General features: G+C 40.0%; 2 protein-coding genes, 1 long non-coding RNA gene and 1 pseudogene across 3 annotated transcripts in view; 1 reads left to right on the top strand and 3 right to left on the bottom strand.

Annotated features, from left to right (window-relative positions):
• The window catches only part of KIFBP (kinesin family binding protein), a 38,966-nt gene extending 17,908 nt beyond the window's left edge, over window positions 1–21,058 (bottom strand). Inside the window, exons 1-4 of the mRNA XM_072823382.1 lie at window positions 20,557–21,058; window positions 14,477–14,575; window positions 1,433–1,512; window positions 933–1,116 (exon numbers count right to left, since the gene is read on the bottom strand). Coding sequence (XP_072679483.1) covers window positions 933–1,116; window positions 1,433–1,512; window positions 14,477–14,575; window positions 20,557–20,982 — 789 coding nt within the window. The 5' untranslated portion in view covers window positions 20,983–21,058. The remainder of the gene's footprint in view (window positions 1–932; window positions 1,117–1,432; window positions 1,513–14,476; window positions 14,576–20,556) is intronic.
• VPS26A (VPS26 retromer complex component A) overlaps window positions 1–25,830 on the bottom strand; it is a 186,427-nt gene that overhangs the window by 135,470 nt on the left and 25,127 nt on the right. The gene's annotated exons all lie outside the window — the stretch shown is intronic.
• LOC140631947 (uncharacterized) overlaps window positions 1–25,830 on the top strand; it is a 142,051-nt gene that overhangs the window by 104,061 nt on the left and 12,160 nt on the right. The window lies entirely within an intron of this gene.
• Window positions 7,357–14,074, bottom strand: LOC140631946 (ubiquitin-conjugating enzyme E2 N-like; annotated as a pseudogene).

Below are 25,830 nucleotides of genomic sequence, written 5' to 3'. Positions count from 1 at the left end.
AAACATAGGGCGCATTTACAGAACCAGCACTAACAGAAAGCTTAGAAAGGATAAAGGCCCAGTAAGGATATGGCAGCAGGTAACCAGAGAGATTTAAGGAAACCTGATAAGTAAAAAATTACCAAAATTTCAGAGTGAATTAGAAATACAAATAAAAGTAATTTCTATTGCTGAGTATCTTATTGAGGATTAATAGAAAATTTGGCTGGGAAAGGTGGCTAACAAGGGTTTTAGCATTAAAACTTAGAGACTAAAGGAATAAACAGATCAATTAAAACTATACCAACATGATTCCGAATAATTCTGTATATGTGCTGCAGAAGCAAGCACAGACTCTGAATAATTCTGATAAACAACTGAGAAGCTCAAGTTTGTTCCTATGTAATCCTCCAGAAGACGTATATCATAAAGAGCTACAACTCTGGAATTGAACAGACATTTCCCACAGAGAAAAATTACTATAGAGGAGTTAATTCTAAAGAATAACTGAAATGCATCACATGCTTTTATCGAAGCCCACATTTAACAGTCAACTTCCTCGGACAAATCCTCATAGTTACCAGATTACCGCTGCATAAAGATAAAACTGTATCTCTAAAGAAAAAATCTGTAGTTTAAGGTAACATCTCAAATGAACTAATAGTGTCCTACAGCAAAAAAGAATTGGTCTTAGGTAACTAACTTGTAATTTTAGGGGCTAGCAGCATGTAAGACAATGATAAAACTCAGCATCTTACAATTCAAAAAGATTAATGCAAAAAAAAGCTATAAAAGTCTAGTATACTGACAAACTGGGTTGCATTTTTCTGTCCAATTTACATCATAAAATACAAGCTACCTGTTTTTAAAGGATGACATTTTCAAGGTACTACTGATTCTATTTTTATATACACTAGCAGTAACTTTGTTAGACAACTATTTGAGAAGCTTACCTTATTGATGTAAAATTGTGACAAGGTGGCAGCATTAATAGCCCACTCTATAGGATGGTAGGCATTGTGTTCAAGCTGGCGTTTTAGGGTACTGTGACAATAATGAGCAGCCTTCTCAAACATTTCCATATGCTGGTAGACTTGAGCCAGGTAATAGAGGTTATGAGTATAAACCTTCTCAAATCTATGAAGAAAAAGTGAATATTTGCACAATGGTTTACAATTTATAAGGAACTTTCATACAGGTTGGTCCTCATCCCAACTCTTTTGAGTTGGGTATGGCTATTGTATCTATCTGACAGATAAGGAAAATGGAGCCTCAGATTTGAACAGAGTCACATATCTAGTAAGTGGTAAATGGAGGTTTTTAAATCTATGTCAGAATCCACATTCTATAGCCTTAGAGTGTCTCAAAAGAGAAAATACTGTGCTTTTTGTAACAATCATCATATCTATACTATATGGAATTACCTGTGAGAGCTGATTCTGTACCTACTCACCTTTTTGATCTCTCCTGTTCAGCAAGTTTCTCTTCTTCAGGAAGAAAATGCTCAGTAGGATCAAGAGGAGGACTCCCAATCTACAATTAAAGAAAAACAAAACTCTAAAATTTTAAATTGTAAACACCAAGCGCCCTCCTCTGGAGAAACTGGAGAAATCAAATTTTTAAAGCCTAGTATACTCCATTTTTCACTATTTCATTTTCATGTTACCCAAGAAGGAATTTTCTTAACCATAAAATTTTAAAGAATCAAACAAATAAAAGGAGATTGCCTAGAAGCTCACACTTGACAAAATTTTAACTGCTGTTGGAGGTGAACCTCAAATACATTTAAAAAGATCTACCAGGGAACCCCGGGTGGCTCAGTGGTTTAGTGTCGCCTTTGGCCCAGGGTGTGATCCTGGAGACCTGGGATCAAGTCCCACGTTGGGCTTCCTTCATGGAGCCTGCTTCTCCCTCTGCCTGTGTCTCTGCCCCTCTCTCTCCTCTGTGTATTCTCATGAATGAATGAATAAATAAATAAATAAATAAATAAATAAATAAATAAATAAATAAATCTTTATAAATAAATAAATAAAAAGATCTACCAATTTGCCTTAGAGATGTATAACTCCTTTAGCCTTAATTTTGTCTGGTAAAAAAAAAAATCTTTTAAAAACCTACATAAGGGATCCTTGGGTGGCTCAGCGGTTTAACACCTGCCTTTGGCCCAGGGCGTGATCCTGGAGTCCTGGGATCGGGTCCCACATCGGGCTCCCTGCGTGGAGTCTGCTTCCCCCTCTGCCTATGTCTCTGCCTCTCTGTCTGTGTCTCTCATGAATAAATAAATAAAATCTTTAAAAATAAAATAAATAAAATAAAAAATAAAAACCTACATAAGTGCTCGCTTCGGCAGCACACATACTAAAATTGGAACAATATAAAAACCTACATAAGTGGAGCACCTGGCTGGTTCAGTTGGTAGACCACATGACTCCTGATGGGGTGGGGGTGTGTGTGAATTTGAACCCCATGTTGGGTGTAGGGATTACTTGAAAATAACATCTTAAAAAAAAAAAACCCTACATAATTATGACAAATAAAAAAGATATATTCAGGGATGCCTGGGTGGCTCAGCAGTTGAGCATCTGCCTTTGGCTCAAGGCGTGATCCTGGAATCCCAGAATCGAGTCCCACATCAGATTCCCTGCATGGAGCCTGCTTCTCCCTCTGCCTATGTCTCTGCCTCTCTCTCTCTGTGTGTCTCTCATGAATTAAAAAAAAAAAAAAAAAAAAAAAAAAAGATATATTCATCCTTAGAGTAATATTGTTCTAAACTGACCGCTACCGAAAATCATATCAAAGTTTTAAATATTTGCTTTAATATTTTTTTCCTTAAGGGAATGACAAAAGTATATAGATTACCCTCTTTTAATACAGGGGCAATAAAATCAGTAATTCTATTGCTTACTGCCTTGGCCAAGTCACCCAATCTCTCTGTACTTCTGTTTTCTCATTGATAAAATTACCTCATAGGATTGCTAGAGGATTCAATGTGTTAATACGTGTAATCATTTATAATACCAACTTAAGCCCTCCAAAGGAGCACAACTTAACTTCTGCCTCATTCTACTTCTATGAGGATAGACCCATCTGCAAGACCAGCCTTGCTTTAAAGTGAATTCACTAAACTGCAAGGAGCAAAAGTGCCTTCCATTTTTAAAAATATGATCTTACATTCTGGATATAAATACTAGAAGTATCACAATTAGGGTTCCTAGAATTCACAGAAAGTAGAAATGACTAAGACAGGAAGCAAGGGCCAAGGCAGACATAAGAGATAAGTTAATTCCTCCAAGATGGCAATAATTTTGAAGGCTGTTTATATGCTTACTCTAAAAAAAAAAAAATGCTTACTTTTTTAAAAGATTTTATTTATTTATTTAAGACTGACAGAGATAGCGACAGAGCATTAGTGGGGAGGAGAGAGAAGTAGGCTCCCCACTGAGCAGGGAGTCCGACACAGGGATCAATCCCAGGACCCAGATATCATAACCTTAGCAAAGGCAGATGCTTAATCGACTGAGCCACTCATGCACCCTTGCTTATTACCCTTTTAATGAAGGGAATTAGTCAATATATTATTTTCTATACATACTTCATTGTTACAGCTACCACATGTCATAGATAACCCCATCAAACCACTCTGTTCTCTGAACTCAAACACTGGTATAACTGAGTACTGTTCAATGTATGTTTTATGTTTCCATATTAATACTAATTTTTAATGAAATATAGATGTATGGTATCTATGGTATCTATTTTGAGGGGGGAGGGCAGAGGAAAGCAGGAGAGAATTTCAAGCAGGCTCCATGCCAAGCGCAGAGCCCAACTCACAACCCTGAGATCATGAGCTGAGCTGAAATCAGGAGTCAGATGCTTAACTGACTGAGCCACCCAGGCAGCCTATATCTTCACAATTGAAATGAACAACTTCATGTATAAGAGCGTGAGCCTGAAATCATGAAAAGAGGTGTTTTATACAGATAGATGTTTCTGTAATTTGTCCCACACAACTGACTACAAGGACCCGCATAGACACAGGCAGGCTAAGAAATGCTGTTTGTGAGACTCATGTTGTGTGAATGACCTCGGGAACCTGGTTGTTTGAAATACACAATCTGGCCTTCAGGTCAGAACTGGCCCTTCTGTTCTGGACATCAAGAGCTACACATCTCATCTCACTTCCCCTCCTGCTCCAGACTGGGCTGACCTCCCGGAATGGAATCCGAGAGGGGAGGCAGACACATATAGCCCAGGCTCCTTGAAAATACAAAAACAAGATAACAAAGAAATGTAGCTTGTTCCAAACTGCACGTAGGCAAACAAACGTTTAACTTCAAACCTCATCATTTGCCCTATAAATATGGCCTGTATGGGGATGGTCAGTTGGAAGTCTCACCTAAGGAGAGGATGCTCCGCCCAGGCCTCTTGGGTCAGGACTCCAACCTGACTGCTTTCACAGGGCTTCTCCAGTTAATGAGGATTGATGTTGTAAGAACCCAACATGATGTACCTTTGCCTTATTCTCATTTATTGCCTACTATTACCTTCATCTATGTGTAGATTCCTTTCCTCTTCTGTTTCCATTAGGTTTCTATAATAATAATAAAGTTTTCCTTCCTTTTTGAAACCTAAACATGGCTGTTGTGAATCTTCTGTTCAGAACAGAGAGAAACATTTCCATTTGGCTTTGTGGTGTTCTGCTCCTCTTAGTACATTAGGAAGAAAGTTAAAATACTAAGGTAGGGGATCCCTGGGTAGCTCAGCGGTTTAGCGCCTGCCTTCGGCCCAGGGTATGATCCTGGAGTCACAGGATCGAGTCCCACATCGAGTCCCACATCGGGTTCCCTGCGTGGAGCCTGCTTCTGCCTCTACCTGTGTCTCATGAATAGAAAAAAAAAAAAAAAAAAAAAAAACAAGGTAGAAGACTTTTATTATTTATTTATTTTTAAAGATTTTATTTATTTATTCATGAGAGACACAGAGAGAGAGAGGCAGAGACACAGGTAGAGGGAGAAGCAGGCTCTCTGCAAGGAGCCAGATGTGGAACTCGATCTCAGATCCCAGGATCATGCCCTGAGCTGAAGGCAGACGCTCAACTGCTGAACCACCCAGGCATCCTACTAGAAGACTTTTAAAATGTACATTCTAAAATTCCTTGGGGAGGGAGAGCCTGCATGACTCAGCTGGGTAAGTGTCTGCCTTCAGCTCAGGTTATGATCCCAAGGTTGTGGGTTCGGAGCCCTGTGTTGGGCTCTCTGCTCAGCCTGCTTCTCCCTCTCCCTCTCCCTGCTGCTCTGCCTACTTGTGCTCTCTCTGTCAAATAAATAAATAAAATCATTAAAAAAAAAAAAAAAAAAAAAAGCATCTGCCTTCAGCTCAGGTCATGATCCTGAGTCCTAGGATCAAGCCTGGTAGCAGGCTTCCTGCTCAGCAGGGAGTCTGCTTCTCCCTCTCCCTCTGTACCTACCACCCCTTCTTGCCCCCTGCCCTGGATTGTGTTCTCTACCTCAAATAAATACATAAAATCTTAAAAATAAAATTCCTTGGGGGTTAAATTAACATGCTGATTTGCTCCAATCTTTATCCTCCAGGGGCAGCTTTTTAGGGGTAGGGACCATACTTTATTTCTATTTGATTCCCTAGCATTTTGCACAGTATCTGGCACATAGTAAAAACAATAAATGTCTAGTGAATTAAACTGACAAAACAAATAGGAATGTTCCATCTGCCATCTGCATTCTGCTCACAGCACATTCCTCTTATCTATTATCATCATTTTGGTATAGATATCAAAGTCCTCTCTATACTACACAGTTCTTAAAGGAGCACCTCACATTTGTGCTTTAGACTAAGTCTAACTACTAAGTGAGACAAGAGTATAGTGGTTCAAAGTATGGGTTCTGGGGCAGCCCCTGGTGGCTCAGCGGTTTAGCGTCACCTTCAGCCCAGGGTGTGATCCTGGAGACCCGGGATCGAGTCCTGCGTCGGGCTCCCTGCATGGAGCCTGCTTCTCCCTCTGCCTGTGTCTCTGCCTCTCTCTCTCTCTGTCGTCTCTGTGTATTCTCATAAATAAATAAATAAAATCTTTAAAAAAAAAAAAGTATGGGTTCTGGAATCAGATCATGTGAGTTGAAATCCTAGCTTCACCACTTATTATTGTGAGGCCTTGGGCAAGTCATAATCTAGTGTGCTTCTTTTTCCTCATCTATATAATAGAAATAATAAAAGAATCTACCTTATAAATTGTCATGAGAATTAAATGGATAATATGTAAATCATTTATAATAGTGCCTGTAGGTACTGTAAATAAGTGTTTAAATGTTTGTTAAATAAGTAAAATACCAACAAGTGGGAATAAAACTAAAAAACTTCTACACAAGTAAAGGAAACCAACAACAAAATAAAAAGGCAACTTGCCAAATGGGAGAAAATTTCTGCAAATCATGTATTTGAGAAGGGGTTAATATCCAAAATATATAAAGAACTTATGCGGGGACAAGCCCGGGTGGCTCAGGGATTTAGCGCCGCCTTCGGCCCAGGGCCTGATCCTCTGCCTGTGTCTCTCATGAATAAATAAATAAAATCTTTTAAAAAAAAAAAGAAGAAAAAAAAAAAAAACTCATGCAACTCAATAGCAAAAAACCCCAAACAATCTAATTAGAAAATGGGCAGAGATCTATATAGACATTGTTCAGAAGACGACATATAGATGGCCAATAAACACATGAAAAGATGCTCAACGTCACTAACCATAAGGGAAATGCAAATCAGAACCCAGCTGTCAGAATGGCTATTATTAAAAAATACAAGAAATAACAAGCGCTGGCAAAGATCTAGAGGAAAGGGAACACGTAAGCACTGTTGACAGAAGTGTAAACTAGGCAGCCTCTATGGAAAACAGTATGGAGGGTTCCCAAAAAATTTAAAATAGAACTATCATATGATCCAGCAATTCCACTTCTGGATAATTATCCAAAGGAAATGAAAATACTAATTCAAAAAGACATAAGCACCCCCAAGCTCACTGTAGCACTTTTTACAACAGCCAAGACATGGAAACAACGTAAGATAAATGGATTTTAAAATGTGGTGTGTAAAAAAAAAAAAAAAAAAAAAAATGTGGTGTGTAGGGGATCCCTAGGTGGCTCAGCGATTTGGGGCCCACCTTCGGCCCAGAGCATGATCCTGGAGTCCTGGGATCGAGTCCCACATCAGGCTCCTTGCATGGAGCCTGCTTCTCCCTCTGCCTGTGTCTCTGCCTCTGCCTCTCTCTCTCTCTCTCTCTCTCATGAATAAACAAATAAAATCTTTTTTAAAAATAAAATAAAATGGAAATTATTTAGCTATAAAAAAAAGGAGGAAATCCTTCCACTTGCAATATGGATGCACTTTAAGGACATTATGGTAAATGAAATAAGTCAGAGAAAGACAAATAGCATATGATCTCACTTATATGTACAATCTTAAAAACAAAACAAAAAAACATACACAAGGGCAGCCCCAGTGGCTCAGTGGTTTGGCGCCGCCTTCAGTCCAGGATGTGATCCTGGAGACCCGGGATCAAGTCCCACGTCGGGCTCCTTGCATGGGGTCTGTTTCTCCCTCTGCCTCTCTCTCTGTGTCTCTCATGAATAAATAAATAAAATATTAAAAAAAAAAAACACACACAAGAAAAAAGAGTTCCTAGATGGAGAATAGACTGGTTGTTTCCAGGGTGGAGGTAGCAGAGAAAAGGGTGAAGGTGATCAAGAGGCAAAAACTTCCAGTTATAACACAAATAAATCCTGGGAATGTACTGGTACAGTATGGTGCCTACGGTTAATAATACTGTATTGTATATTTGAATTTTGCTAAGAGAACAGATCTTACAAGTTCTCACCACAAGAAAAAAAACTGTAAATGTATGTGGTAACAGATATTAACTAGACTGGTGTTGAACATTTTACAATATATACATATATTGAATCATTATGTTGTATATCCTATACTAATGTTATATGTCAATTATATCTCAATTTAAAATAAAGATTTAACATAATGAGCAAACAAATCAGCCAGAAAACACAAACGAGTAATACACATAAAAAGGCATGAAGTAAACACTTTCAAAAGAAAAAATAAAAATGGAATATAAACACTTAAAAAAAATCAAAGAAATTCAAGTTAAAATGAGATATTTTGCCTACAATAACAGATTTTTTTAAAAGCTATATAAGGGAAAGTTGTGAAGGAGATGAGAACTTTCATACACTAGTGAAATAAGAGTACATTGCTGGTCTTTTTGGAAAGCAATTTTATAACATGTTCAAATGCTTTTAAAATGGCCATTCTCCAAATACTGAACGGCACAACTTATATGTGGCATCTTAAAAAAAAAAAAAAAGGGTGAACTCCTAGAAATAGAGTAGAATGGTGAGTGCCAGAGGCTGGGAGAAGGGGAAATGGGGAGAATGTGGGCAAAGGGCACAGACTTCCAGTTATGAGTCTAAAGATCTAATAAGAAAAAAAATAAATAAATAAAGATCTAATAAGTAGCATAGTGACTATAATTACAATACTATATTATATACTTGAAAGTTGCTAAGAAACTAAATCATAAATGTTCTCATCACCCCCTCCAAAAAATAAAAAAGTAATTATGTAAGGTGATGGAGATACTAACTAATCCTACTGTGGTAATCATTTGTAATATATCCATGTGCCAAATTATCATACGGTACATCCTAAACTTATACAATATTATATGTCAATTATATCAATACAGCTGGGAGGGGTGCCTGGCTGGCTCATTGGTAGAGCATGAGACTCTTAATCCTGGAGGTGTGAGTTTGAGCCGCACACTGGGTGTACAGATTACTTAAAAAAAAAAAAAAACTGGTAAAATAACTTTTTAAACTTTTTTTTTTTTTAAGATTCTATTTATTTATTCATGAGAGACACAGAGCACAGAGCAGCAGAGACATGGGGCAGAGGGAGAAGCAGGCTCCCTGTGGGAAGCCCGATATGGGACTTGATCCCAGGACCCCGGGATCACACCCTGAGCCAAAGGCAGACCTCAACCACTGAGCCACCCAGGCATCCCTTAACTTTTTTTTTTTTAAGTAATCTCTACACCCAATGTGGGGCTCAAACTCATGACCCCAAAATCAAGAGTTGCATGCTCCACTGAATGAGCCAGCCAGGTGCCCCAGATGTGGTCTCTTAACCTCAAACAAAACCTACTAATGAATAACTACTTATAACTATAAAATACATTTTCTTTCTAATTACTTATTCTATATCTGAGCAATTTTATGGAGAAAAAGAATTCCTTTATCTTAATACAGTAACTACTCAACAATATTGCCTTGGAAGGCAGCATGGTACAGTACAAAGAGCAAGAGTTTGGGGTCTGACAAACGAGATTTAAATCCTGATTCTTTCACATAGTATATGTTAACCTCACTGAATCACAAACTACCTACCTATAAATGGGAACAACAGTACTTCCTTCATAAAGCAAAAAACCCCAGTGCCTCCTTCCTAAAGCTGTGAGAATAAAATACAGCCTGCTTATACACTCAGTAAACATTAGTGTATATTAGTTACAACTTCTCAAACAAAAAATGTTCATGTTCACAGGGGATCCCTGGGTGGCTCAGCGGTTTAGCCCCTGCCTTGGGCCCAGGGCGTGATCCTGGAGTCCCGGGATCGAGTCCCACGTCGGGCTCCCTGCATGGAGCCTGCTTCTCCCTCTGCCTGTGTCTCTGCCTCTCTCTCTCTCCCTGTGTCTCTCATGAGTGAATAAATAATATCTTTAAAAAAAAATGTTCGGGATCCCTGGGTGGCGCAGCGGTTTGGCGCCTGCCTTTGGCCCAGGGCGCGATCCTGGAGACCCGGGATTGAATCCCACGTCGGGCTCCCGGTGCATGGAGCCTGCTTCTCCCTCTGCCTGTGTCTCTGCCTCTCTCTCTCTCTCTCTGTGACTATCATGAATAAATAAATAAAAATCTTTAAAAAAAAAAAAAAAAACCTTGTCAACAGGGAGCTTACATTTTAGTACCAGGGATGGGTGATGAAACAAGATAAATCACTAAAATGAACAATGTTTTAGATAATGATAAGTGTGAGGCAGGAAATAAAGCAGGAGAGGAGGGCAGGAAGTATTACAGGGGTGGTTTGTATTGGATGGAGTGGCTATTGAGTCCTCACTGGATGGAAGACATCTGAGTCACGAGCTGAAGGGAATGAAGGAGTGAGCCAGGTAGATACCTGGGGGAAGAGCAGTCTCAGCAGAGGAAACAGTTAAGGGCAAAGACTGTGAGTCAGGAGCTTGTCTGGTGTGTTTCAGGAACAGCAAGAAGGCCAATATAGCTATAGCACAATAAGACAGGAGGGAATAGGAGAAGATAAAATTAGAAAGAGCACCTGGGTGCAACAGTCGGTTGAGCATCCAACTCCTGGTTTCAGCTCAGGTTGAGATCTCAGGGTCGTGAGATCAAGCCCCACGTTGGGCTCTGCACTCAGCACCAAATCTGCTTAAGATTCTCACTGCCTGGGCAGCCCAGGTGGCTCAGTGGTTTAATGCTGCCTTCAGCCCAGGGCGTGATCCTGGAGACCCAGGATCGAGTCCCACGTCGAGCTCCCTGCATGGAGCCTGTTTCTCCCTCTGCCTGTGTCTGTCTCTCATGAGTAAATAAATAAAATCTTTAAAAAAAAAAGAAAAAGAAAAAGAAAAGATTCTCACTGCCTCTCCTTCTGTGCCCCCCAAATAAATAAATCTTTTTACAAAAAACTTACAGAAGTAATAGTAGCCAAATCAAATAACTTGCAGTCTTCATAAGGTCTTTGGGATCTACTCTGAGAGAGATGGGAAAGCCACTAGCAGACCTTGAGAGTAGTGACGGGATGTGATCTGCCTCTGAACAGGCTATGGACAGTCTGAGGGGGCATGAGAGCAGGAAGGCCAGGCAGGAAACTACAGCAATAATCTCAGCAAGATAGGGTGGCAGCTTGGACTAGGTAATAGCAGTGACTTGAGTCTAGATATAATTTAAAGGTGAAGTCAACTATAGATTAGATGCAGTGTGAGCAGAGGCAGAGTCTCCAAGATTCTAGCCTCAGCAACTGGAAGCAGGGGAGGTGAGGAGAAGGTTATCAGAAGCTCAATGTCAGACAGTAATTTTAGAGACATCTACTCCTTTAAAAAGTGCAAATGTCAAATCAGCAGTGGGACAGACAAGACCGGAATTGGAGAGGTACAGATTGGAGATAAAATTGGGAGCCATCAGCTAAGAAATGGTATCTAGAATAGGGAAATGAATGCAGATGGAAAAAAGGAGGTGTCCAAAGACTCCACGCTGGGCACTCCAGAGGCTGGGGAAATACGGAGGAAGCATCACAGACTGAGAAGAAAGAAAAAGAGGTAGAACAGCTAAGTAAAAGAAGTGTTTTAAGGAAAAGAGACTAAGAACTGTGCCAAATGCTAGATTGAGCAACTATGTCAAATGCTACTGATAAGTCAAATAAGATGAGGACTTAAAATTTACCACTGATTTTAGCAACATAGAAATATCTGGTGAACTTGGTAAGACACTGACTTTTCTTTCTTTTTCAAGATTTTTTTCAAATAACACAAACACATTTATCTCCAATTTGTATGAGGCAAAAAAAAAAATATCAGAGACCAATGCTTTACACATGCTCAGGGCCAGCTTATAAATGTTCCATTTAGTGGTATCTTAACACAAATCTGCATAGGTGAAAAGAAACTGGCAAAATCTACTTCTTGCCATTCAAATTGTCAGATGGTGAAGACCAAAACAGAATGTTCCAACAGTTTTAATTTTTAAGATTTTAATTATTTACTTGAGAGAGAGAGAGAGTACATGCACGCTGACATGGTGGGAAGGGGCAGAGTGAGAAAGCAGACCCCCTGTTGAGCAGGGAGCCTGCTGAGACTGGGGACAGGGATGAAGTAGGGACTCAGGACCCAGGACTCAATTCCCATATCCCCGATCCTTGGGGATCCATAGTGAGGGCTGTGATGTTTGTTTAATGTTCCCATTTTGGTTCAATCAAGTCTGTCCATCTATAGCACCTAAATAAAATTAGACTTGGGGATCCCTGGGTGGCGCAGCGGTTTGGCGCCTGCCTTTGGCCCAGGGCGCGATCCTGGAGACCCGGGATCGAATCCCACGTCGGGCTCCCGGTGCATGGAGCCTGCTTCTCCCTCTGCCTGTGTCTCTGCCTCTCTCTCTCTCTCTGTGACTATCATAAATAAATAAAAATTAAAAAAAATATTAAAAAAATAAAATAAAATAAAATAAAATTAGACTTGGCTAGAGAGCATATTCTAAAGAACTGGTTAGCTGCTTTTAACCAATGCAATTAGATCACCATAAAAGGGGGAAAGGAGCCATAAAATTAAAATTACTTCTCCCCCTCAAAAAAAAAAATAAAAATAAAAACACCACACCCTTGCAGCTAATCCCAACAATTACCTTCTTTCACAGTGTCTTATACTTAAACCATGATGCAGGAAATGAATAAAAGCCAGAACTTTTAAACATTTCACAACAATCCAGATGGTACTTCTAGCCTCTGCTCCTGCTTTACAAAGTGAATCAGGACAAGACATAGATCTGCTACTGTGTATTTAATCACCAAAGGACTGAAGATGTCTGGGGTTTTATTCTGTCATGTCTCTAAGACTGTGTCCATTAAGTGCAGACAAGAAGAAGTCTTGATAGAACAAAAATGATGCATGCTTGATGATCAGATCGATTTTAAATATTACTCATAGCATATAGCTTAGTCAATGCTCTAGCTGTTTCTATGGCTTGGGCTTCATTTATCTTCCACTGCTCCACTACATCATCATGCTGGATTGGGAGCACTTACCAAAGGAGAGCAGAATGATGCAGATCTGCAATACTGGGGACCATTTATCTTTCAAAATATCTAAGCATATTCTTCCCAACTTGCCTACATTAGGATGATAAATTTTGGTCATGAAACATAGTTTAGGGGCTACCATCGAGTATTCTTCTGGAAGGAATAGTTGAAGTTTAAAAGTCTCTCCCTCAAAGGGGAAGTCCTAGAGGCCAGCAATGACCAAATGAAAACAGTGGGCATTGTTCTCATCTGGTTCTGCTTTAATGCCAGAAACCACTTCTGCCAGCAAACGCTGGGTTTCCTTGACAATTCCGTGGACCAGCTCGGCCATCTTGTCAGGTCCCAAGTTCAGCCTCTGATCTTCACTCTGGCTCTGCTTACTTTACACACAAGTGCTAAGATTTTATTTTTAAGTATTCTCCACCCCCATCATGAAGCTCAAACACATAACCCCAAGATCAAGAGTCACATACTCTACTGGCTAAGTCAGCCAGGTGCCCCAATAAGGCATTGATTCCTAACTCTGAATGTGAGAAACCTCACAATATCTGGTTATTTAGAGGAGTGCTACACATAGCCTCAAAACAAAATTAACCAAAATCCGTTTTAATTTTAGAAGACTGCCAACATTTTTTTTAAAAACTAAGCTTTACTTTTTAGAGCAGTTTTAGGTTCACAGAAAAATTAAGATGAAAATACAGAAATGCCCTAAATACCCCCTTGCTTACACACATGGATAATCTACAAACTGCCAACTTTTAGTAGGTAAAATTTATTAAGGAATGGATGGTAACACAGTAATTTGCCACCTTTGCAGGACTCTTAAATAGAAATTTTTGATCTAGGCTCCCAAGAGCCCTAGAAGTTCGATAGCACCTTTTTAGTACTACCACAGTGGGGTGGGAGGACGGTATTTAGTGGATTGGGCTGAGGGTTCTTCTGACCTGCTTAACCAAAGCAGCTCAATCAGTTTTTATAAACTGCATTTCAAAAGGATTTCATTGGAAAAAAAAAAAAATCACTGAAAGCCCTTTCTCTGAGGCAGTGGCTCTCAAAGTGTAGTACCTGGATAAAATTATCCAATTATCTCAATATCACCTGGCTACCTTGTTAAAAAGGCAAGTTCTCAGGCCCCAACCAAGACTTCCTGAAGAGTCTGGGAGTGAGCGCTCCGTTTTAACAAGCCCTCCAGAGTCCTCCAGACCAATATATGCTGAAATTTGAAAACCATGTCTCAAAGACTTCAGATATTTTGCTTAAGTAGCTGTTTGCATTCCTTTAAGCACTGCTATTCTCAGTGGAAACCAAAATAGAATTTTTATAATGATTTATTTATCAAAACAGAATTTTTAGATTCTAACTGAAAATATGTCAATATCAAATTTTAGGATAACATCAGACAGAATATTTCCTATATAATTATATTTGGACTAAGATTGCACTTCAACTCTATCTGATGATTATTTTGAAGACCCCTATTAGTCGACCATCTAGATAGCTCTACAGAGAGGTCCCTGAGTATACTGAAGAGTCATGTACTCATTTGTAAATGAGGAACAAGACCCTTCAAATCTTGATTAGTTTCAATAAAAATTTAAAATTTATCTGACATAAAACATACCTCTTTCATATACTGCTTATATAGTGCTTCTGACGATTCTAGGTAAGCTTGTGCAGTTTCAATTTCTTCTCTTTCAGACCACAAGATACCCAGGTTATTCTGGAAAACAAAGAAAAGAGAAGTAAGTAATGACCATATAAATCTTATAAATAATGACAGTAAAAACCTTCCAATTGGGATGCCTGGATGGCTCAGCGGTTGGGCATCTACCTTTGGATCAGGTCATGATCCTGGAGTTCTGGGATCGAGTCCCACATAGGGCTCCCTGCATGGATCCTGCTTCTCCCTCTGCCTGCCTGTGTCTCTGCCTCTCTCTGTGTCTCTCATGAATAAATAAATATTTTTTAAAAAATCTTCCAATTAAAGTAACTTTCAGGGGCATCTGGGTGGCTCAGCTAGTTGAGCCTCTGACTCTCGATTTCAGCTCAGGTCATCATCTCAGGGTCCGAGGAACAAGCCCCAAGTTGGGCTCTAGGGTCAGCAAGGAGTCTGAGATTCCCTCTCCCTCTGCCACCTCCCTTTAAATAAATAAATAAATCTTTTAAAAAAATTTCAATGAACTTCTATATTATTGGTTTCTTTTGTAACCCTTTATATTTTATGTTATCCATTTAAAATTATTATTTTATGAAATATAGGCTTTACTAGACTGCAAAAGGGGCACATGACACAAAAAGTGTTTAGAAACCTTATAGTTTAAATGCGACTTGATCATTCCTCTGGAACAAAAACCTCTGGTCTTCTGGTTTCACATGTTTCTATTCTATCATTTTTTTAAGTTAAGTGATCAGTCCTCAGTAAGGACTCTAGGTCATAGGGATAATGTACTGAGATTGGACAACTGTTTCCTTTTTACTTGTGAGGGTCCTTTGTAGGACCCTGGGGAAACCTGAAGGGCCCTGGCCCGCTACTAACTTAGGGCGTGATTACTCTGTATACCCATGCTCAAAGAATATAATCTCCCTTAATATTCATTTCCTGATCTTAGAAATGGATACACAAGTCACCTTGTCTCACTCTCTAGTTCAACTTATTTTTCCTGACAATAGTCCCTGAGAAATTCCATTCAGCCATGACATCAGTAAGCCCAACCCCAGCGTACTGTACCTACCCTAGAGAGTCTAGAGATTTCTCTAGTACCAGGAACTGGATGGCCACATTTGCTCTATTTTGATGGGATGGTGATATATTTAGCCTGCCAGATTCAGGGTAGGCTGTGCCACAGAAAGCAATGAGTCTGGTGTGTGATAAATCTTAAACTGAGTCAAGAACCCTAGAGTGTGTCTAAAAATGACTCAAGTTTTTTTTTTTTTTGAACCATAACCTCTTGAGATCTTGAAGGTAAAGACTATGCAACAGCTCTAGAATTGATTTGATTTTTCAAAATTAGTATTGTAATGTTTTGGTTTTTAGTTTTGCAATTCTTTTTACTGAGATATAACTGACACATAATGTCAATGGTTTTTTAAATGTTACTCCACAAAGATAACTACTATTGACATTCCACATAAAATTATGTTTAAAAATAATATAAGTCCTAAAATATACCAGAAACTATGATATCGTTCACAGAGCATCATCATTTTCTTGTCCTCAGGATACCAGACTACAAAGGAAAAAGATTAAATATAAAATAAAAACAGCTAGAGTCACCTGGGTAGCTCAGTCAGTTAACCACTGGCTCAGGTAATATCTCAAGGTTGTAAGGTCAAGCCCCATGTCAAATCTTTAAAAATAAATAAATGAAAATAAAAACAGCTAAAAAGATGTAACTGGTGAATTCTACCAAACACTTAAGAAGTAATACCAACTCTACATAATTTCTTCCAGAAAAGAGGAAAGAACCTTTCCATCTTAAACTAAACGAAAGGCATAACAAGAAAACCACAGCCTAATATCCTTCATGAACACAGATATGAAAAAATATTAAAATTTTAGCAAATTGAGCTCAACAATATATAGAAAGGGTAATACTTCATTCGAGTTTTACTTCGTAAAACCCCAAGTGTATTTTATCACAAGGTTGGTTTAACACTGTAAAATCATTCAAGACCATTCACTATATTAACATACTAAAAAAGAAAAAAACATGAATGTCTCAGATGCAGCAATGAAATAAGGATGCTGAGTGAAAGAAGTCAGACCAAAATAAGAGATACACGGCATGATTCCAGCTATGAAATTCTAGAAAATGTGGAGGAGGTGCCAAGGAGAAAGAAGAGAGAGAATAAAGGAGAGAGGGATTACAGAGGAGCACAGGAAGCCTGTAGGGGTAATGGCTATGTCAATACCTGGATTGCAGCAATTGTTACTTGGGTATATTCATATGTCAAAATTCATCAAATTGCGTACAGTTTATCATATACCAGTTATACCTCAATATAGCTATAAACACACACCAAAGATACTCTTTATACATATATATCCTGGGAGTGGGGAGAATAATCTACTAATTTGTTAGGATATTTTACTTAAGTGAAGTAGTTAAATTTCACTCAAGATGAGGGATGCCTGGCTGGCTCAGTGGATGGAGCATGCAACTCTTGATCTCAGGGTTGTGAATGCAAGCCCCACAGTGGGTGTGGAACCTACTTTAAAAAAATTTTTTGAGGGCAGCCCCAGTGGCGCAGCGGTCTAGCGCCGCCTGCAGCTTAGGGCGTGATCCTGGAGACCCGGGATCGAGTCCCACCTCAGGCTCTCTGCATGGTGCCTGATTCTCCTTCTGCCCGTGTCTCTGCCTCTCTCTCTCTCTCTCTCTCTGTGTGTGTGTGTGTGAGTCTCTATGAATAAATAAGTAAATAATCTTTAAAAATAAATTTAAAAAATTTGGGGGACACCTGGGTGGCTCAGCAGTTGACTGTCTGCTTTTGGCTCAGGGTGTGATCCTGGGGTCCCGGGATCGAGTCCCACATCGGGCTCCCTGCGAGGAGCCTGCTTCTCCCTCTGACTATGTCTCTGCTTCTGTCTTTCATGAATAAATAAATAAAATCTTAAAAAGCTTTTTTTTAATTAAAAAAAAGCTGACAATATAAGTGCATACTGCCGATAGCAAAAATTAGAAAGAAAACTAGAGAACAATTTTTTTTTTTTTTCCTTGAGAGAGAGAGAGAGAGAGAGTTCATGCTTGAGGTTGAGGGGAGGGGGGTAGAGGCAGAGAATCTTAAGCAGGCTCCACACCCAGCACAGAGCCCAATCTCACGATGCTAAGATCATGATCTGGGCTGAAATCAAGAGTCAGGGGCTTAACCAACTGAGCCACCCAGGTGCCCCAAAGGAGAAAAATCATTCTTAAGGTCAGCAGAACCCAGTGATGATAGAAAGGGATAGTCTCTTTTGATAATCTACTTTAGATATAGGCATCGTATTTCTATAGTTTCCCAGGAAGGAAACACCAGGTTGGAATAAAGTAGTCAGAATATCATAAATTCCCATGAGTTGTTACTTTCAAACTTTTTCCTACACACATGTACACTTAGTCTTTTACAAAATAGAATCATTCTATCTAATTCTAAACATGCCTTATGGTCTTCCTTCTCCCCCTTAATATTGCTTTTTTTTTTTTTTTATTAAGATTTTATTTGGGCAGCCTGGGAGGCTCTGCAGTTTAGCGCTGCCTTCGGCCCAGGGCATGATCCTGGAGACCAGGGATCGAGTCCCATGTCGGGCTCCCTGCATGGAGCCTGCTTCTCCCCTCTGCCTGTGTCTCTGCCTCTCTCTCTCTCTCATGAATAAATAAAATCTTTTTTAAAATACATATTTATAAATGTATTTATTATAAAAATAAATATTTTATTTATTTGAGAGAGAGAGAGAGAGAGAGCATGAACAGGGGGCCAGGGGTGGGAGAGCCATAAGGAGAGGGAGAAGAAGGATCCCCGCTGAGCAGGAAGCCTGACATGGGGCTCCATCCCAGGACCCTGAGATCATGACCTGAACTAAAGGCATGCAGGCACTCCAATACTGCTATTTTTGGTTAACAAATATAAATCATTATATTTTAGTGGTTGCACACTGTTCTTCTGGATGGATGTATCAACATTTATTTAAATATGTATCTACTCATGATATTAATTTCATTGTTTTTTTTTTAATTGACAATGCTGTGATGAACATGTTGACATACTTCTGCATCCTGTCCCAATATTATTTTAGGATATTGATATGAAATTTGTAAGTCAAAGTCTTGACTCCAGAATTTGATACCGACTAATCTTCAGAAAAGGTCTGTGATTTGTATTTCCACTAATAATGCTAATAGACAGTATTTGTTTCCTCATAGTCTCCCAAACAAGTACAAGTAATCACTATAATAATGTCTGCCAACCTGACACAATATTTCTATGTTAGTATGCTTTGTTAGTACTAAGATCAAATCGCTCATCCCTGGGATCCTGGGTAGCTCAGTCAGCTAACCTTCTCACTCTTGGTATCTGCTGGGGTCATGATCTCAGGGTTGTTAGATGGAGCCCTGATTTCTCTGCACTTGGCAGTGAGTCTGCCTGAGATGCTTTCTTCCTTCCTCCCCTCTCTGCTTGTTCCCTGCTTGTGCACGCGCACTATCCCTCTCTCTAAAATAAATAAAAATCTGAAAAAAAAAATCTCTCATCATGTATAGCAAATATTAAGTGTAATAACATTTCAGTGTGGTAATGCTACTGGAATAAACACATCAACTGAACAGTTGTTAGAAACACATTAGCACAAACTAAATCTAATCAAATTACTATTGCTGTACAGTTCTAGTACCTGGTAGGCTAGTTTTAGTGCACTTTTTCTTTTTAGTTTTTTTTTTTTAAGGTTTTATTTGTTTGACACAGAGAGCACAAGCAGGGAGAGAGGCAGGCAGAGGGAGAGGGAGAAGCAGGCTCCCTGCTGAGCAGAAAGCCCCGCACAGGACTCAATCCCAGGACTCTGGGATCATGACCTGAGCCACAGAGGCAGGCATTTAACCCATGAGCCACCCAGGTGCCCCACTGGACAAATATTTAGAATGTCCTACTATGCAGGAGGTACTGAGGTTATAAATAGTGTGCAAAGAGACATAGCTCTTATCACGTAGCTTTTAATTTTATTAGGCCATGATAAAAGAAAATGACCTATTCCATCTCCATTTTAATTTTAAGGTTTTTCTTTGAGGCCTACTTATCATATGATGGATTTTGGTAAATGTTCCCTGGATGAGGCATATTAAGAACTGGAACTACTGGATGTAAGGGTTTGTGAGCTTACGCCAAGTTCCTGGCACATACAAATTTGTACTTTGAAGTGTTATGTTCCCGAAGAGAATGTCAGATTTATTTCTTAATAAATCAAGTACCATATAAATGGGAAACGGTAAGTCTTATAAGAATTCAAAGATACAAGCTCGGAACAAAATGATCCAAAGAAAGTTACTAAAAGTATGAAGTTTGTTTTCCTTTAGGTTTGAAGAATAGGAGTTCCCCCGGGGGGCAAACGAATCTATATACAGAGAGAGATTATATATTTATATTTATATAGTTTTTTAAAATCTAAAAATCTAAAGATTTTTAAACAATTTGTTTTGAATTAAGCATGCACTCGGGTCATTCTCTGTAATTTCCTCGAGACTTTAAGATTTAAATCACTTTGGAATTCCTCTTAATTTTTTTTTAAGATTTTAAAAAATTTATTCATTCATGAGAGACAGAGAGAGAGAGGCAGAGACACAGGCAGAGGGAGAAGCAGGCTCCCTGCAGGGAGCCCGACGCAGGACTCGATCCCATGTCTCCGGATCACGACCCGGGCTGCAGGCGGCGCTGAACCGCTGAGCCACCCGGGCTGCCCGGGACTTCCTCTTAATAGAGTCAACAGGAGGTGGACTGGTGGAGGAGAGTGGGAAGGGGCATTTACGATGTCGTAGGGGCTCAGGAAGCCAACGTGTCGACCACGACTAGGCGAAGCAGCAAGTTACGTTGCTGGCGGTTTGCAAGCTGTTTATTCCAACGCTTCAAAAACAGGGGCCCAGATCGTGCCTGATAACGTGCCTCAGGCCTTGGCGAGAGCGGGGCCCTCTGCACCCCTCGCCTCTGCCGACACCTGCGGGCGGGGCTGGCTCTCACCTGCGCCTGGATGTAGAGGGAGACGCAGTCCTGCGACAGCCGGTACTTGCGCAGCAGCCTCAGGCACTTCACCAGGTGCTCCTCCCCCGCCGACAGCTCCTCGGTGTCGATGTGGTTCACCCCCAGGTGGAACTCGATCACCGCCAGCCTCACGGCCCCCTGGGCGACGGGCCCCTCGGCCTCCAGCACTTCGGCCGGCAGCGCCAGGGCGTGGTCCCCCGCGCCCAGGCAGTCCTCCGCCTGAGGCCGCTCATCCTCGTCCTCGGGCGCGGGGCCCAGCAGCGCCTTGACCTCTTCCAGCAGTGCTCGGGCGCCGTATTTGGACTTATAGGGTTCTTTCTCGGGGTTTTTATGCAATTCCACCCGCGACAGGGCTAGCGCGGCCTGGAATTTCTCACGAATCTCGGCCCACGGAACACTCGCCATAGCGGCCTCTACAGCCCGGGTGTCCCCAGTGTTTGCAAGCCGGACTCCCGCCTTCTTTCTGCTTTGCGACGCTTCACTTACGGCCCCGGGCAGATTTCCGACACCACAGAACCGTAACCAATGAGGTGCGCCAAGGGAACCGCAATACGGCTCGGCAGTGACCAATGGAAAGGCGGAGTGGGCGCCACAGCAACCGTTGTCATGGAAACGAAGCTGTCACTAAGGGTGGGCCCACCTCCAGCCCCACCACCCTCTGCGGGAGTGAATTCTTCTCTCGCGTGACCCGCAGAAGTTCTATCCACACGAAAGGATCGGCTGACTTTAACAGAACACGGGGAGATCTTGTTTATAGAAACATACTTAACAATTTCTCGTTAGTTGCCATGAGCTGAATGACAGAAATCTTTTGATATTTGTATATAACCTAGTCCATAAAAACAAAAACAAAAAGAAACCTAGCCCATGACTGGATGAAAATGTGACAATAAGGACTCATTTATTCTTGATATATAGCTTCTTGAGTGAAAGGTAGCCTTCACCACATAAAAAGCAATCAGTGAGGGTAGTAGGAGATAAAGTCAGAAAAGGATTGTAGGCCCAGTTATGTAGGGTTTTTAAGGCCATGATAGGGACTTTGGCTATTCTAAGATGGGAGCCATTGGATGGTTTTGAGGGAGTGACAAAAATCTGATTTATAGGATTATTCTGAAAACCACTGAAGGGGGAGACAGAGAAAAGGCAAGGAGATTGGGGAGGAAACCACTGTAATAATCATAGTAGGTGCTCAATACCTAGCTGTTCATGATAGGAAAGGAACTAGCATGGTTAGTCATGGTAGCTAATTACTTACTATGAGCCAAATAACATTCCACATATTAAAATCATCTAATCTTCAAAACTAGTATTGCAGTGTATGTTGACTAGCTGGAATTTAAATAAAAACGTGAAAAAAAAAATAAAAACTTGGAGAAAAATCATCTAATCCTCACAACAACTCTATGAAAAATTATTATTCCCATTCTGCACATTAGGAATTGAGGTCTGTAAAGATTAATAATTTGCCAAAGGTCATACATATAAGTAGGCAGTTTTGCTCCAGAGCCTACACTTTTTTCTTCAGAGCCTACACTTTCAATCCGTATGTTATGCTGTTGTAGTAGGAGCTCAAAAAATAAACCTCCATGACGCACGTGCTGATCTCTAAATATCTAACTAGAAGAACACCCAGATAAAAACTTTCAAAATGGGAATTTTTGGAAAAATCCTTACACAGACGCACTTAAAAAAAAAAAAAGATGTGAGACTAAGAAATTTGCAATAGAAGAACTCAGGCTGCCATATGGCCTTCTTTTTATATTGGTATTTTGGAGGTTGAACATTTTTAGATCCCTGTGAAATGTTATAAAGCAATCTCTGTGAAAGGTGTGCATAGGAGGCAGAGCACAGATCACCACAGTGCAGTGAGCTGAGCTCTGTCTCATAAAAGGTGACAGCATAGAGACAAAAGTAGAAGGCATCTGTAGTGAAAGGGAGTTAACTTGCTTGGCCCAAGCATAGCTAATGTCTACCAGTTACACTCATTGCAGTAAAAACTCCACACTAAAAGCGCTAACTCTGGGCCACTTGGTGACTCAGTCAGGTAAGCATCCGACTCTTGATTTTGACTCAGGTCATGATCTCAGGGTCATCAGACAGAGCCCTATGTTAGGCTTCGCACTAAGAGTGGAGTCCGCTTGAGTCTCCCTCCTTCAGCCCCTCCCCCTTCGAAAAACATAAAAACCAAGAAAAAAAAAGAAAAGATAACAAAAAAGACAAATTCCTGAGGATCCCTGGGTGGTTCAGTGGTTTAGTGCCTGCCTCTGGTCCAGGGCGTGATCCTGGAGTCCCGGGATCAAGTCCTACATCAGGCTCCCTGCATGGAGCCTGCTTCTCCCTCTGCCTGTGTCTCTGCCTCTCTCTCCCCCTATGTCTATGAATAAATAAATAAAATCTTAAAAATAAAAGACCAATTCCTTTGTCTTTTTTTAACAGCCCATCTAATGGAAAACTCCTAATGAGACCAATGGGACTGTATCATTTTCAGTATATAGTCTTGATCTGAAAGTCTCAGGAAATGCAACTAGACAAATGAACAAAATAAGAGGTATCATGTTTGGGAAGGAGATGGGAAAATTATTATTTGCAGATTAGATATGATTGTCTTCCTGAAAAAGCAAAGGAAAACAACTGAACACAGAAAGTAAAAAAGTAAAAAAAAAGAAAGAAAGAAAGTAAAAAAGTTCAGTAAGTAGGCCAATCACGAAGAAACAAAAACCAACAACTTTTCATTGGGGCAAAGATACAGTGAAGAAAAACATCAGTTTTAAAGATTTATTTTATTTGAGAGACAGTGTGCAAACACACTTGTGCTTGGCGGGAGAGGCAGAGGGAGACAGAGATAGATATCGCCAGCTGACTCACGCTGAGCTCAGAGCCTGAAGCCTGAAACGGGGCTCGATGTCATGCCCCCAAGATCACGACCTGAGCGGAGACAAGAGTCTGATGCTCAACCGACTGCAACAACCAGGCACCCCAAGATCACTTTTATGATAGCAACAATGACAACAATCAAGAACAAACTCAAGCTATTTAATGAGTCAGACAAAATACATATATATATTTATATATACATATATAATATATACATTATATATATTATATAATATAAAATATAAATACAAATTCATATATATATATATATATATATATATATATATATATATATATATATATAAAACATAAGTCTTGGTTCCTGGATTGTAGGCCAGCATTTCCTTTAAAAAAAACATATATATGATAGATAGATAGATAGATAGATAGATAGATAGATAGATAGATAATCAGGCTCTCTGCTTGGAGGGGAGCCTGCTTGTCCCTCTGCCTATGTCTCTGCCTCTCTCTCTCTCTCTGTGGCTTGGCAGAGACATAGGCAGAGAGAGAAGCAGGCTCCATGCAGGAAGCCTGATGTGGGGCTCAATCCCGGACTCCGGGATCACGCTGAGTCAAAGGCAGACGCTCAACTGCTGAGCCACTCAGGCATCCCGTAAATAAAATCTTTAAAGAAAAAGAGGCTTTTGCTGGCCAAAAGTCAGACAATCTGAACATCCATAAAATGACAGCCACCAATTAAAGTGTATCAAATGTTAAAATCCATCAATTTATCATGAATCAACACTAACAATGAAATACTCACTGGCCACCTTTGGAAGGAGCTAGGGAACCAAACCGCTGAGCCACTCGGGCATCCCTATGGAGCTAGAGAACCAATTATAATTTTGGAAATTGGTACATAAATAAAGGGAAAAAGGGGTAAATAAAGGGAAAAAGGGTGTGGCTCAATCGTTTAAGTGTCCAACTCTTAATTTTGGCTCCCATCATGAGATCGAGCTCTGCGTCCAGCTCCTCACTCAGCGAGGAGTCGGCTTGAGGATTCTGTCTCCCTCAAGCCTTTCCCTTGCCCCGTCTCTCTCAAAAAATAAAATAAAAAACAAAGGGAAAGAAAATCAAGCACTTCTCTGCCTTTTCTGTAGGAATAGTATTCAGAGTAACAAGTGTTAAATTTCTTTCGTTAGAGGTATTCCAGCTAATGAAGAATGAGTATCACCAAGAATCCTAATGAAATTATACATGTAAATAGTAATGATCTTTTGCTACTAACATCAAAAGACAGAGGGACAACTGGACCCTTCTAGATCTAATTATCAATTTACATTAAATACAGGGGGGAAAGGAGCTTGTTAAATGACAGAGATGTATCAGCTGGGAAGCCTGGGTGGCTCAGTGGTTGGGCGCCTGCCTTTAGCTCAGGGCTCCCTCGCGGGGGATGCCTGTGTCTCTGCCTCTCTGTCTCTCATGAATAAATAAAATTTTAAAATCATAAAAAAAAAAGATGCATCAGCAAAATTCAAATATATTAGAATCTACAGAACAAATGGACTGGCTTCTTCAGTTAAGTTACAAGGCAGGAATTCCTCTTCTAGAGAGAAATTTGCCAATATATAATAAATCTCCATATAAAATAAAAATTTAGAACTACATATGCACTTACCTTTTGGCCCAGCCATCCCATTTCCAGGAATATACCCTCAAGATACACCTCCAACAGGATGAAAATACATCTATACAAAGTTCCCCACTGTAGCACTGTTTAACTGCAAAACACTGGAAACAATCAATGTGCCCATACATTAAGAAAATGGTCAAATAAACTATGGTACTCCACACAATGGAGTACGATGCAGTTTTCAAACAGCAAGAGTTAAGATTTCTACGGGCTGATGTGATTTCTAGAATATGCCATTAAGGAAAAGACAGCGAAGTGCAAACAAGTATCTATAAGACAACACCCCTCAATGTAATATCCTGGTTTTGATCCTTGTATTAGGATTATGTAAAACATTAACCCCTGGGGGAAACAATTATTCTAAGGAATCAACAAAATTAAATGTCCTTTAAAATATTAATGTTCCTCAGAATTGCTTTCTAAACTTTGTCCCAGGGAGTTCTTATGCATTTCTAGGTGATAGACAAGTAGGCAAAGATTTATACAAGGAAATTCATTTGAGTTATTCATAACAGTGAAAAACTGTAAAAAACTAACACAGCCATCTAGATTAAATACAGTGGCATACAAATTCTATGAGATACCATGTAGTCATCAGAAATTTAAAGATCTGTACCTACAGAAAAGTAGTGTACACATATTGAGAAGGAAAAAGCACTTCACAAAAACACATATTGAGAAGGAAAAAGCACTTCACAAAACTGAATGATTCAAATTCTGTAAATGAATTCTTGGAAGAGTTGCTC

This window comes from Canis lupus, chromosome 4 (assembly GCF_048164855.1).
Source record: "Canis lupus baileyi chromosome 4, mCanLup2.hap1, whole genome shotgun sequence".
Lineage (NCBI taxonomy): Eukaryota > Metazoa > Chordata > Mammalia > Carnivora > Canidae > Canis > Canis lupus.
This window is presented reverse-complemented; position numbering and strand designations above follow the sequence as displayed.